The sequence below is a fragment of the Oreochromis aureus genome, linkage group 16, assembly GCF_013358895.1.
Source record: "Oreochromis aureus strain Israel breed Guangdong linkage group 16, ZZ_aureus, whole genome shotgun sequence".
NCBI lineage: Eukaryota > Metazoa > Chordata > Actinopteri > Cichliformes > Cichlidae > Oreochromis > Oreochromis aureus.
This window is the reverse complement of record NC_052957.1, coordinates 31,423,577-31,438,947: the sequence shown is the minus strand read 5'-3', so window position 1 is coordinate 31,438,947 and position 15,371 is coordinate 31,423,577. Positions and strand designations below refer to the sequence as shown.

General features: G+C 41.6%; 1 protein-coding gene across 1 annotated transcript; it reads right to left on the bottom strand.

Moving 5' to 3' along the window:
• Positions 1-4,530: 4,530 nt before the first annotated feature.
• tnfsf11 (TNF superfamily member 11) lies at positions 4,531-14,187 on the bottom strand. Its single transcript, XM_031727294.2, has 4 exons — positions 13,786-14,187; positions 11,300-11,335; positions 7,990-8,113; positions 4,531-7,224 (listed from the first exon to the last, which is right to left on the bottom strand). Exons 1-4 carry the CDS (start codon positions 13,987-13,989, stop codon positions 6,785-6,787), a joined length of 804 nt encoding a protein of 267 aa, XP_031583154.2. The 5' UTR covers positions 13,990-14,187; the 3' UTR covers positions 4,531-6,784.
• Between the last annotated feature and the right edge of the window lie 1,184 nt (positions 14,188-15,371).

Genomic DNA, 15,371 nt, shown 5'->3' with positions numbered 1-15,371 from the left:
TTAAACGACATTCCAAAGCTCTTCTTTGGATGCAAACAATATTTTTTACGCTTAGATGGAACCATATTGTCATGGCCCTCCATTTTTGCCCTGGTGTGCTGTCTTCACTCCTCGCACCAAGGTGGCAACTGGTTTCCAGTCTCCGTCTGATCTCCACATCCACGCCTCTCTCACCTGCTGCTCATCTCCACTTATTGTTCCAGCCAGTACTTAAGACCCTGGTGGAGGACTGTTCCTCGCTGGATTGTTATACTTACCTCCGTTAGTGTAGCAAATTTCCTTGTGTTTCCTGGTTCTCTCCTAACAGCTGTCTCCATCTCCCTGTACAGATCTACCTGGGTCCTTGCCTGTTTCCCTTGGACCTGACCTGGATGAGCGTGAGTGAGTCACTGCATGGGATCGGATTGAGTGTGTTTGTGTCACGGACTGTACAAAGAGGAGTCTGAGCGTGTTATCCCCTGCCCTGGACCCCTTTTTTGGAACCCCTGGAGCCCTCATCCCTTGATCACTGTGTATATATACATAACTCACGTGGTGTTGTAAATAAATCCAATCCTAATCCAATGTGACACATACACTATATGGTTGAAAAGGTGCACTAAGCTGTCATGTAGTGCTAGCGAGTGCTAGGCATTAAACAATTTAGATAATAGAATTTAACTCATCATAACTGAAGCACAAGATTCTTTGGCAGTCCACACAGTAGGTCATGGTCTTTGTCAGATAGTCCATTAAAAATGCTCTGAAAGGCATTACGAGCACAAACATAGCAGAAAAGAGACTCAGCCGTAAGTGGCCTTTTGAGGAACTGCAGTTTAATTTTGCACTTCAGCATTGGCTTCATTGTATTAGCGCGCAGAAAAGGTTTGGTATATTTTCTGCAGTGTTGTGCCACACATATCTCTCTATTCATTTTTGCAGTGTAAATGCAACAGTGCTTTAGTGCTTTTTCTTGGCTTACTTACTGACTGCATTGCAATTGTTCCATGCTCCAGTGGGAAGAGCAGAGATACTGCTCATCGTGGCACTATGGACTGAGCCATTACTGAAGTCATCATGTTGTGAATCTGTGCACATGCAGATTAAAAGTATGAATTGTATTAAATTTGTGTTTGGGGGAAAAAATCTTTCTAAGTTTTGTTTTTGATCAAATTTAACATCTAATCCTTTACTTGCAGTTTTGATGTCCCCATAGGTCTGTTGGAAGCTCTCTCCCCTATCGTTTAGTTAGGACCTTCAAAATGACTGCCAAATAGTGAAACCAAAATGGCTCCCATCTTGCATGACCTGCTTCTTGAAGGACCCTAGCCATATATCACATTTCCCTTATTCTGAGCCTGTTAAGCATTCATAAGGCATTTGTTTTGGAGGTTCAAATTTTAGATTTGCTCTCCATGGTTCTGAAAAATTGTCAAAAACGGTTATTAACAAGATCACTGGGGTCTCAGTTATAGCCAAAGTGGGATTACCTTTGAGAGTCTCCATAGAAAATGACAAAATTTAGCATTTGCTACAGCGGACAAAAGAAAGAAGGATAGAGAGGACTTATGGACTTCATCTCTTTGTTCTGACATTGTACTTGGACCAGCTGACCCATTACAATGCCCTTTAGACCTTTTGATTTTTTAATTTATTATGGGGTTTCCTTTAATTGAAGACCCCTCGAAGGTCTGCTGACCTACACACTTTCACAGAGACATAGACAGTCTGGCACACACAGACACACATACTTTGCCGACAGCTTAAGCAGGAGATGACAGGCCTGGTTACAGTAATAACCCCTCCAGCTATCTCACGCCCATGCGTCTGCAGTATAGCCTGTAAATCTCACTCTGTTATTGTTTTAATAACACTAATGTTAGCATTAGCCAAGCGGTAAAAACGTCAGACATCAAAAGCCTGAAACATCTGAACTATATTGGGGTGAAGACAAAGGGCGAGGGCCCAGCTTGTGAAAATAGCTGGCTGTGCTGACTCGGCAAAGGAGTGTGTGTGTGTGTGTGTGTGTGTGTGTGTGTGTGCGTGCGTTCAGCAGGAAGGGCAGTAGTAGGCACAAATTTGTATACTGATAGTGCAATTGTGTAAGTGCGTGGATATTTCAGTGCATGTAAGAGAGCCAAGCGACCTGCACAGAACAAAACCCTGCAGCTGCTCGGTAAAAACGGACTTCTCAGAGCTCCATTTCCTCCAAACCACAAAGCCTCATAAAACTAAGCAGCCATACTTAGCTAATGGCATTGACTTCAGTACCGATGCCTCTGGTGCTGCTTATTGGGGGAAAACACCCTGATATATTTTCCAGCACATGACTTTGTTTTTCTGAATCAACAGCTCCACCTCTTCTCTGAAGCATGGGGAAATAATAACTCTGAAATCACGTCTGATGGAGATGCATCGTAAAACGGCAGAAGATGGAAATAAAATCCACTTTGTATTTGCTGGAGCTCATCTGCGACACACTGTCATGGAATATGTGAAAACCCGTTGGCAACAGGGGTGTGGATAGGGTCTGGGCTGGCACCACCACTGTCTGAAATTTGATTTGAACCCAAGAGCCTCCGCAAAATTTTGTTCACATGGGAACACATGGGGTCTGGATCCCCTTTCTGGGAAAAACAGCGTTGTCATCTTCAGGGCATCATTGTAAATTTAACTATATAATGACAAATACTAAAACATTATGTCTGCATGCTCATATAACCAATGCAAGACGCTTGAAACTACATTTTTTAAGTTGTTAAGTTGAAATATGGACTCCCCCTTTGACTCACAGTGATGTCTAAGACATCAATGTTGTTTTTTTTGGGGGGGGGGGGTCCCAACAACCACTCATTACAGCAGCTCTGCTCATTCTGAGTTTCTTTCTTTCTTATCTTTTTCTTCTCGTAATTTTTTATAACTAACGTATTAGCAGTGTTGGGAAGGTTACTTTTAAAATGTATTCCATTACAGAATATTGAATACATGCCCCAAAATGTATTCTGTAATGTATTCACGTTACTCTGAGAGTAACATTCTGTCATGGATTATAATATATTATCATGCTGTTTACAACACGTGAATGTACTATTGCTGTGATTTATTACTGATACTGAAGGTCCATGACTCGAACCGTAGTAAAGGGACCTCTGGCTAATCGCCGGGTTCCGTGTCGGGCTGGTAGCCGAAAACTAGCTTTACTTTGTTGTCTGGGTCAACTTTGCTTGCCAGAGACAGAGAGAGGCGTTGAAAGGCTGCTCCAACAGAACTTATTTTTTCCGGAGGAAAACACGAACACAGTGTACAGTCAAGTCTTAATAGCTTACTTACAAATGGGGTCAGGCATCTTCTTGGCTGCAGTGGTTATTATTATATTTACATGCTTCCAGCTCCATTTTAAATTCCGTGACAGCTCGGACTTTTCCTTTCTCTCCCTTCCTGACAGAAATAACGGTATGGCAAACATTCTTGCAGCATGACTCTGCCCATGAGGCTACATTCTTTAGGGCCATGCCAAGCCTTTTTAGCTTGCACAACAACATTTTTAAGTTGTTGCTTGAAACAAGATGGCGCGTCCCCTTTAACCATGGCAACCAGCTGATGCCTGGAACAACAGAACAGCTGTCAAACAAACCCAAACAGTCCTGACCCGTGACAATATGAAACAGGAAAGTACCGCCGTGTAATCCATTTATTTCAACAAAGTAACTGTATTCTGAATACTTATCTTTTTTTAACTGTAACGGAATACAGTTACTCATATTTTGTTTTAAATAACTACTCCCCAAACTGCGTATTAGTAATTTGACTCTGCAACCATGTTCTACTTAACAAATTTCCCACGTGTGGGACTAATAAAGGTTATCTTATCTTATCTTATCTCACAATAAAACACATGTACAGCTGGACAGCCTTGTATTTTGTTAGTGCTATCACTCTGTGGTTGAACCTAGTTTTGCCATATTGCTACATGGCAACCTAATGTGACTTTATGGAGGCAGGAGGTCTCACATCTATGAAAATCCTTGTGATCTGATGAATTTTAAACACCCAGCCCCCGTCCTGACTGGTTCTTGACCTAGTGCCTCCCCATTTAAAAAAATCTATAAACACCCCTGACTGGCACCAGGGAAAATAGAAGAAAGCAATGCAGCTTGTGCCCTGTAGTGTAAGTTAAAACCTATATGACATTAATATTGGTTGCTTGCGTTTTAAAATATATGAGTAATGAAATAAACTGGCAAGTTCTCCACGTGTACCAAAAATGACCTATTTTATGAACCTCTGAGTGCAGCAGGCGAGACTTCTTTGTCAGCGTATATATATGAGTGTGTGTGTGTGTGTGCGTGGATGCATGCTCAGGGTGGGGGTCCAGTGAATGCCAGGCTATCCATAATGTTTACTGACACAACACATTTTAATGGTTTTAGCTAAGAGCCAAGAAATTGAGAAATCAAGTCACATCAAAAGGGTGGCACACAGCGGAAGTCCATTGTTTACACTTATGGCTTCAGCTAAATCTGAGTAGTCCTATGGACACCACAGCTGAATTGCTTTGTTGTTGCAAAACTCTGTACAAGTATTGTTTATTTGCATAAAACAGCTTTCTAAAAAAAAGCATTCCCATTTTTGCCTTTAAGATGTATTATTGTTTTGTGAACTTTCATTAAGGGAAATTCTATATTATACTTTCCGCAGTAAGAAATGAAATATGGCAATCAAGTCAAAACTCAAAAACTAATTAGCTCCTCACCGACCTCAGCCAAGTATTTTTATTCCACCCCCAGATTTCATTTCAGACCCTCAGTAAGTAATGTTTGAACAATGAGCTGAGAGTCGTGTGAGGTCCCAGCATGCAGAACAAACGTGTGAACCCCAGTCATTTTCTGGCCATATGCTGGTGAACACCCAAGATCACACAATAGAGGAATTGTTTGGCTTTGAGTCTAACATTAAAAGTTTCTCTTTCTCTTGCGTGCCGCAGGGCTTCATGGGAGACCCATTACAACGATGATCAAAACGACTCATACATATTACAGTGAAGTAACGATACTCTGGCCATCACTCCCATCCCATACAGGCTGTTTCTTGTTTATTTTGCAGGTTGTTTTGAGCCAGGTCTCCAAATATCTGCTGTGAGTTAGCAGTAGTGGGCGGTTTCTGGTGGGCCACTGTGACCGGGTGTGCAGAGGTAAAGGAACAACGTGACATCATTCTTTGGCAACAGCGGTGTTGAATTTTCCAAAGATTTTGGAGATTATCAAATTTCACATTGCAATCATATCACGGTCAGGGTGGCCTGTTCATCACCTTACAGCTTGAGGCAGCTAATCCTGTGAAGTTCAGCCACCCCAAACAACAGCCTGGATCAGGTCTTTTCCAATACACTTGAAACAATTGTAAAAAAAGTAGCTTTTTTTATTAAAACATACACAAACATAAATAAAAAGAACACTGAATAGAAAAATCTAGCAGATAAAAACAGATGAAGGTCTAACAGGTGTGCTACAATCTTGTAGAAGAAACAATATAACCATATTGCTTTTGGCTAGGCAAGTACACACAGAATTGTCAAAAATCGAGATACATAAATATAGAATTTAAAAGGAAGCCCCTGTGTTTTAATAACAAAAAGCGTGCCTACTATTTCCTCTAAGTGCTGCTTAATGAATGTCATACAGACATAAAATATAAATGATTTTACAGCCGAAAGGTCACTTTAACAGTGGCCCATCTCTGTACTTTTCTAGCTAATAAATAAATATTTAGTGCATATTCCCATTTACCTCACTGAAGAGCCAAATGAAAAAAAAAAAAAAAACAACAACAAAAAAAAAAGTTAAGTTAAAGACGAACCAAACTCAACTTGGTTCGTCTAGTGAAAGAAAAGACAGGAGTCTATTCCTGTCATTCATGGTCAGACAGTCCTGCTATCTGCTTCACTTGCTGATCGTCATAAATGAAACAAACATGTCATTTATGACATTGTCATGTTGTAACCTTCAAATGACCACTTGGGGCGGAAAAATGGATAATAAATGTTTTTTGGAGCAACAACCCCATGGCTTCTCGCCTTTACACAAAGTCAAACTCATATTAAGCCTAAATTTTAATTGTGACTTTTGGGTGAAATTGCCTATCACTGTCACTATCCGCTAAAGTTGCTAAACTGCAAGGACGCTTCACTGCCTGCCTTGATCCAACTTCCAAAGACTTTCAAGAAAACACTTATACCAAGGCCTAAGAGTCGTGTTATTTTTATCCTGTGATAATCTGCTAAGTACAAGCAGATGCTCTATCAACTCCAACTCTCTCTTTGGACATTTTTCTCCAACAATCAGCACTGATAAATCCTTTCTTGCTGCACCTCCTGCCAACAAACTTACTTCCTTAGTTGCTCCCTTGTGGATTGTTTAATTAGTGCATAAACACATGTCAATCCTTAAGTCTAAATGTTGTAATCTGAACTGAATGTATTTAAATTTCCCAACACAAACCACAAAAAAGTCCAATAAAACTCAAGTGCTATTTTGGGTGAAGTAGAGAGCGCTGGTTCTGCTTTTTGGGAAAGGAAAAACGCAAAGTGGAAAGACAAGTTTGTTTTTTGAAAGGTGTTTACCTTTTGCATAAGTTTTTCCTCATAATAAGAGTCCAAAAAGGCTATCTGATGTGACACAAAAAACAAAACACACATGTACAATTAAGAAAAAAAAAACAAACTCTTTTGACAAATTAACATCACTAACAGTGGTTCTTTGGCATATCAAATGTTCAGTAGCATGTCTGCTCCCCATGTATTTAAGTTTCAGTTACCCAACTTTATGGCCCCAAAATACGTCCCTTCTCCTGCCAGGTCCAGCATGAAGGCGTTGGACACATTGACAAACAAGGCATCTCCGATATCCAGCAGGACCCCTCGTCCCTGCTGGGCACAGTACATATTAAAGCTTGTGTCGTTCCACCGCATAGTGCTGCCCGTCTTGCTTAGTACCACAGCCTTGCTGTTGTGTTTGATGCTCTCATGGCACATGTACTGGAAGAGCTGGGTGTTTTTAACATCCACTGGGGGGTTGTCCTCTGAAATTGGCCCTTGGCCTTTGAAATTGTAATAGCGAAAGCAAGTTTTGGCGTAAACGTAGTAGAAACCGGCTTCCCTCACCAGCAGTTTCCCCTTCTGGTAACCCATGTTATGGAGGTGCGCATGCGTATCATCCCATTCAATGGTGATGGCCGTCAGCTCACTCTCTGTGTGATGACAAAGAACAACAGAAAAACTGGATGAATTACTTTACCTTTAAAAAACTTTTGTTGTTTATCAAGAACATCCTTTCTATATTTGCAGTAATCTAGTTTAACTAACCTAGTTTCAAACTAAAGGTTCAGTAAATCAGGTCACAACATTAAAACTTAACCTCTTTATTGTAAAATTTATATTCGTTGTAACTCTGTTAAGCATTAACATTATAGCACCATCAAGAGAGTCAACACTTAAAACAGGAAGTCATCTTTGTATCCCAATGCAACGTAATTTCTAAAGGACGTTTAATGCTGTACTACTGAACAAGGGTAAAAAGTTATGAATTCAACAATAGCTGTAGCTATTTTTGTACAACTAAGATTTACACAGTTTACAATGAGTAGAAACTAAAAAATAATGGAAAAGTATGAGCAAGTCTCGCCACTCATGGGGCATCTCGGTAACGCCTTCAGAGAGTTATTTGAGAAGCCTCTCATGAGGCAGAGGACAAGTATATGTCATATATTAGCAAGCTAATATTTCATTTGTTGAGCACTTTGGTTAGTGTTTAAAAACAAATCATTTCATTTGGTGATTTTTTTTTTTAAATTGGATGATGCATACAATATGAAATCATATATATAATAGTTATATCAAAACATATGGGGCAAATAACATATTCAGTTTATATTTTATTTATTATAAATGTGAAACTGTAAAAAAAAAAAAAAAAAAAAAAGGCCTGCAAAAATGACATTTAGATTAAGACTCACTCTTTGGGAACTCCTGATGCGTTCTGATTGGTAGATGGGCTGAAGCCATGCCATCTCTATTCTTGCATCGTCTGTTTTTCTTTGGATCTTTCAGCGCATTCAGCATTGGCTCTGTCTGCACCTCCTGCAGAAAACGTGGAAAAGCTGACATAACAAACTGACAGATTTACAGATCAAACATGAAAGTGTTCCTGAGCTTATCATTGTGAGGTTTTGAACTTAGTGACCTCTCAGATAATCAGTCACAATTAACTTGCACCAGCCTGGTTAGAACTAAGCAGGGCCTATTACGTGATGCTATCAAGATACAGCCTCTCAGTCAATCTTCTGTCTGGAGCCAGCCATGTGAACTCCAGCCAGCTTTCTTGTGATTTTGATGCCTCTTGTAAACAGAAGGTTAAAGCACCAGGTGGGTGAGGATGTGTGCTTGTGATAACCGTATTAAGTGCATCCACTCTTGATGACATCATACAAAGCTAAGAGTAGAAAAAGATGACTGAAACAGAGCAGTCTGTAGCCTGAACTTTTGGCTAAGAGAGACTATTTGTACATACACTGACCTCACTATATGAAACTTTAGCCAAGTTTACTATGAACATTCACCACTGGAACAGTACACAGTATATATATATGACATATAATAAAGATACGATTATAGGCCCACTATAAGGTTGTAATATTTTTGAAAAGATTTTGACATTTTTTTACCCACAGCTTTATTCTCCTGTCTGTTTGAATAACTACTTCTTTCCATGGAGCTGAGCACGTGTGTATACATGAAGATGTGTGTGACCTCCTGGTGAGTGTAAACTTTCAGAAAGATTGTTCTTCTCAGGGATTTGGCAGCAACAGTGTCTGGACTGTATTCAGTCGCTGACTGCTGATTCTATTCAAGGCCGCGATGACGCCGCCATCCACTGTCTGAGCCGGGCTGTCCTCAGGCAAGACAGAGCATATACACTCAAGGAAAACATGGTTTCCAAGCAAGTAAACAGTTGCAAAGGAGCTGCCAACTCTCCTACACATCTGGCATGAGATTAAAATATCAGGTGTGAGTGTTGTTTTCTGCCTCTGTTTCTACCTACATGACTGCTCTTTTTCATATATATATATATATATATATATATATATATATACATATATATATATATATACACACACACACACACACACACACACACACACACACACAACACTGGGGTGATATATTATATATATATATATATTTTTAAGCATTAAACTTTTTAAGCAGTTTTCTCTGATTGGAAGAATCCAGGTATAATGGCAGTATTATCTCATCTCAACTCTGAGCCAAGATTAAAAAAAATAAAAAATCTAATGAAAAGGAAAGTGTTGAAAGTTTTAAACATACCAATTGTGAAACCACACATGAGCACAGTTGCGCATTCCAAATAAACTCCATTACAAAGCCAGTCTGGCAACGTCACACCTTTACCGCTCTAATATTGCTCTTAAGTATTTATTCACAGCCCAAGTCTAGACAAATTTGCACGGATCTCAAGCTAAGATTAGCAGTCTCTGTCCCCCCAAAACAATTTGCTGCACAAACATGTTTATAGTGCAGCGCCCTGGAATGAGACAGGGGTAAACAAGGCCTTGCCAAGGCTAAAAGGTAATTGTGAATGTGCTCCCAGTTGGCCCTACGTTGTTGGATCTATCTTGATTTGTGGTGAGACCAAGTCATACCTCTTTAACCATAGTGAAGAGATTATTTAAACAAAGTTAACAGCAGCTTGGCAGCTACCTGAGTGACACAGGGACCTAGAAGTAAAGTGTGCAGGATGGCAGCCACTCTGCATCAGGCTGAGCTGCTACACGATAAAGACGTGTTCTTAGAAAATATTCATGCAGCTACGGCTGACTGGATTGCACATGCTTGGTCCTGCAACACCACAGTGAATGCAGGCTTCAGTTCAGCCTTTTAACAACACACCACATCCATCCTTCCCCCTGTCTATTATGTTGAGTGGTTTCTGTGATGCTACACTAGAACAAAAGTCCTCTCACTCAGAGCTTGGCCACCAAAGCAGATTGTCTCTTTGTATTTCGTACTGCATCTGACTCCTAACACAGATCTCTAAACATTCAGATCATGAGCTGTGTCTGATTCATGGCACTGTGTTCTCACCACTCCCCAAATCTTACTGACCACAGGCCCAGCCCCAGTGCAGGCCAGGCCTGAACATCCTGTCTCACATCAAAGAAGCTGGAAAAATAAGCCGACAGCTGTCCACTGAGGCCTGAGAGCACCAACTCTCTTCACAACCCAGCATGGGCCATGAGGACCTGTCACCCTGACACCTCAAAAACTCCCATCATATCTTCCTGTGCTACGTGGGAAACAGCCGCAGGGCTGACACAATGAACTCCTAAGTACCAGACAGGCTGGGTGGTTTGTGCAAGCACTCCGCCAGGGATACCAAACACAAATACATAATTTCAAAGGAAATTAAAACATTATGGGAACCCAGTGTTATTTTACTTCCTGGACTGTTTTTTTGCTATTGCTCTACTTAAAAAAAAAAAAGGGCGGTAACTTCTATAGAGGGATTAGAAAATATGACTTCAGTGATTAAGAATTTCCATTTTACAACTCCCTCGTGCTTCTCCCGATCATCGAACAAACACTCTGCGACCACTGACGCCAATGGGTGACTCAGTAATGGCCAATGCTGTAAACTACATTCTACATCAAAGATTAATCAAACTTGTGGGGGAAAGAAAACCCCAAGAAGCTATTCAATGCTATATCAAAGGCAGAGAGGTGTTTTTCCTGCTGTGGTCTGACCTCTCTCCAGCCCGTGTGACCACCTAGGGTTTTTGTGCTTGCTTTACAGAAGCTGTGGTGTGCACTGAAAAACATACCCATGGGAAAATCATAACTCCTGTCACTGCAGAAATTGCACATGATTATCCTGTTTTCCAAGTGCTTTAGGCTCTTCTCTTTTAAAAAAAAATAAATAAATGTACTTCCCCTTTGCAGTGACAAAAGGAAATACCTTGCAACCGTTGGCGTATTCTTAAAGCAGATTACTTTAAGCCTCTGTGGCATTATCTCTAATTAGCAGCAGTGTAACTACTTCTTTCTCAAGCTTTACTTTAATGACAATTTCAGAGCTGATTGGAGGAAATCAAAATCTACAGATGATGAAGCCTGATTAAGTAAGTGCGTGTGTGCGTGTAGCATGTGTATAATGTTGCAGCAGGAGGGACGTGTGAAAATGCACAATATCTGAGTGGAATGTGTCAGACGGCGCGTTGCCTGGGGTCACCCAGAGGTCAGACTCACCTCCATGGGCCGATGTGGAGTTGTGGACAAATCTACCTAGAGAAAGAAACAAAAGTGGTTATAGAGATTTTTTTTTAAATGCAGTGGTAACATCATATTTAATGAGCCCAATCTGTCTCAAAAATGATTCTCTGACAGGTCAAGATAGGCGAAATATCTCATCTTGTGTGCTGTATGTGCTGATGGACACCCATCAGTACATACAGCACACATCACTGTGTGTGTGTGTGTGTGTGTCTGCGAGAAAGCGCAAGAGAGTGGGAGGCTATTTTCCGCATGTCATTCTGCATTCCACCGCAACAGGGGGAAAAAAAAAGTCTGTTTTGTAACTTGAGCTTTGGCTCTCAGTTGCTGCTGTTCTGTTATCTGTGTGTTATTTAAATGACAACGAATAGTCTTCCATGCACGCAAACACACTTTAACCTTCACATTCCAATCAGCTTTTTAAAATTAAAAATTGTCTATTTAGCACATTCCTATCTCTGCATAGCACTGTGCCGATCCCTGCTCTCCTCACCATCTCCAGGAAGTTTTACAGGTGTTGTGGTCAGATGATGGCCCAGCACCATACTGATGACTCACACAGAGTGCTGCTATATGCATCTCTCATCGGAAAAAAGCCCTGACCAACCACAGGGCCTCTTGTGCTGCTGGGTACTTGAGACAGCCTTCCCCTCTTGTCACCTTCTCAGACAATCCCACACACAATCCCACACACTTTTACTGTACAGCTATGGAATGAAATCCATATCTGTATAATAAAAACCCTCCTTTATTGACAAGCCAACAAAAATTAATCAGGGGTGTCTCTAGAGAATGGAGGCATAGGGTGGCACTGGCCCCTTCTGGAATTATGATTGGCTCTCAAACTACCACTTTCAGTATTTTCATGCTATGCTACTTTATACTCCACTATATCCCTGAGGTACCACCTTGTTTATTTTAAAACTCTAGTTACTTATTACTTTTACTTTCCTCACCTCACTTGTAACCGGTCTTGGCAGATGGCTGCCCCTCCCTGATCCTGGTTCAGCAGGATGTTTCTTCCTGTTAAAAGGGAGTTTTTCCTTCCCACTGTCGTCCAGTGCTTGCTCATATGATTTTCTCTGTATTACTTTAGGGTTTTTACCTTAGAATACAAAGTGCCTTAAGGCAACTGTTGTAATTTTGGCCATATAAATAAAACTGAACTGAATTATTAATTTACACAGTTTGTCCAATAAATGTACAAATAGATGTAGTTGTGTTGTTACAGCTAAAGCTATCCATCAGTGTGAGAATTTTAAATCATCTCCAGCTGCAGCATTAAAATTACATATACTTTAATGAACTGTATGATTTTGCATAATGAGTAGCTGCCATAACTTTTGTACCATTACTTTTATAGGATTACGATTTTATGAGCCCTGTAAAACGCCCCAGAAATTCACACATAAACAGGGGGGAGAGATGGGGAAAAAGGAGAAAGGAGGAAGAAAGATGCTCGCCAGGTGAACTTAGTGCATCCTGACAGAGCAGAGATGCGGTCTGCCCTCTCGGCTTGTTCAAACACGACGATTATTCAACTCTAAAACCGCCATAAAGTAGAAAAAACAATTATTATTATTATTATTTATTATTATGATTATCATCATTATTATTATTATTTCACATCATCGCAGACACGCAACCTACAAGATGGCACACACGCGTCTTCAAGGAATATGAGCATATGTCACTGCGCTGTCACACAAGACAGCACGTCGGAACATCCACGGGGTCCTGCTTGAACTTTGCCATACTCCCCTGCCTCCACTGCGTCTCTGCTTATCCTCAAACGTTTACAGCTAATGTCACATACAAATTACAAATACAGCCCGCGGACTGCATGTAAACACGCTGCACGAAGAACTTCAGTGGCAGCAGCGACAGCCTCAAGTGAAAACATCTGTATTTTGCAAACAAGACATCATGCGTGACTGACATTTGGATTCGCAGCCGAGCCTCAGATGCTGAGATGTTATCGTCTCAAAAACAGGTAATCTTCGTGGAAAGGAAAAAAAATCTTTAAGGGGGTTCGTGAGATGCTATCAGCGAGTCAGGGTGTTTCTGCAGCGAGGCAGCAGTTTAACTGCGTGCCGTCGAGGCGCAGCACCTTCAAAGGAACACCAAAGTGCACCAAAGCTTTGCGCGGAGAACAGCACAAGTGGCTCGATCTGAAAGCTGCCCCCCCCCCTCTCTCTCTCTCTCTCTCTCTCGCTATCTTCACAGATAGCTTTACGTCTAGAGCTAGAGAAGTTATTTGACATTTTATGGCATTGTAAAGTTGCGCAAACATCCATGGACCCGGTCCTACCTCGCTCACGGCCAGGAATTGTTGACAGTCTTTTAGAAGTAAATATTTACACACAAACCCCAAGTTTGAGTGAAGCTACACACACAATGAAAGCAGTATAGGAGCGAGCTGAGCAGTAGATCACACCACGCTGTTGCTCTGAGATTCTTACCTCTTGGAGATAACCTGTCAGGTGTAATAAGATCGCCACGCTGGAGGCCACCTGAAGCAATCCCATAACAGCGAGGGTCCCGAATAGGAGCGGCCGGTAAGTGGGTTCCGAACTCTGCACCGGGTGGAAGCGGTGCTGCTGCCCCACCTCGATGTCGACGGTGTTCCGCAGGTAGCCTCTGTACTCGCTGTGGGTAGCTGCCATGCTGCGCGCTTTGTGTGTGTGTCGTTCAGCCCCGGGGCCAGGTCCCAGACTCAATGCAAGGAAGGAAACCGAGTTTGCAAGAGTCCCTATAATCAGCAGTGGGTGGGCTGAGAGAGCGCGTTTGCGTCTGCAGCCAATCAGAGGGATCCTCCGGCAGCCCGGAGAGAAACAGACTCGAGCAGGACTGTCAACCGGATCGACCTGAGCGCATGACAGGTAAAGCGAGCCCTTTATGTCTGGCCCTTTGCGGAGACGCGTTAACGTGTGATCCTCCCCTTCCCGTCTACACCCCGTGAACATGAATTAGGCGCACAGCAGGGATGCAAAGAGGATGGATTTAAAAAGAAAAAATCCAACCCATCAGTGATCAGTGGGCACTCCTGTTTTGTATTTTTAAGAAAAAGATCAAACCTATTCAGCCATTCATTCATTCATTCATTCATTTTTGACATAAATACTAAAAAAGGGGGGAGGGGGGGGGACTTTGCTTAGAAAAAAAAAACTTGTCTGAGTGATTTTAAAAGTATTCAGATATGATCTTCCTCGTTTTTACACCGCTGCCTCTCCATGTGTACTGGTTAACACAGTCACCTAAAAAGTGAAAGCTCTCTGGGTTGATCTCGAGAGGAGACAAAGGTTCCCTGGGGGTAGCGACAGGAAATGCAACCGGCATAAAAATCTGTCCAAAACAAAACAGGCAAAACTGCCTGCTGTGCCGACGCCTTCGGAATAAAAGGGAGAACCCGAGAGTAGCTTTTCATGCAGAGTCTGTTCTGACCTACTGGATATATAAGATGTGTCCTTGGAGGAAGGCTTCGAGGTCTCACATCCCACTTATGGAAGTTGCATAATGGGTCCTGACTGAGGGGCAAAAAGTTCTTGAACTTAAACAGTTAACTAAGCTCCAGCACCTCAGTGAAGTAAAACATATACAAGACACATTCTGCTTTGAGATACTGAGCCTTTGTGTGTCAGATCTCATTAGCTCCGCAGATTCAGTGGTGCTTTTTGGTCCTGTTCAGCCATCGTCATGTCTTTCAGAGAGGGAGTTCTGATAAACAGTGGTGCAGATTACTGGCTGAATGAAGTAACGTTCTGTGAATCCTGTGCTTCATTGCTGCCGCCATATTACTATTGGGCAACAATGTCCTCAGACGCACCTTTATGGAGGCTGGGGGTCTGACCACTGCTGAAATGATTAGAAATTTCTAAATTATCAGCATATTTTTAAAGAGATTCAGTGTGGTGTTTTATTTCTATTAGCAGTTTCTGATTTCCCATGGTTACCTAACTGATTTTTTCTTGGTCCCTCACTTGTTGTTGGTGTTTAACCATATGCTTTAGTCCTGCTTTAGTCTAATGTAATAACCTAGGGGCTGTGT

What these genes read in the sequence shown, in the direction of transcription:
- tnfsf11 (XM_031727294.2), bottom strand. Translation starts at nt 13,989, where the DNA reads ATGGCAGCTACCCACAGCGAGTACAGAGGCTACCTGCGGAACACCGTC. An exon ending in TGACAGGTTATCTCCAAGAG is followed by an intron (nt 11,336 to 13,785) that starts GTAAGAATCTCA and finishes TTCTTTCTCTAG; the next exon opens with GTAGATTTGTCCACAACTCC. An exon ending in GCATCAGGAGTTCCCAAAGA is followed by an intron (nt 7,225 to 7,989) that starts GTGAGTCTTAAT and finishes GTCATCACACAG; the next exon opens with AGAGTGAGCTGACGGCCATC.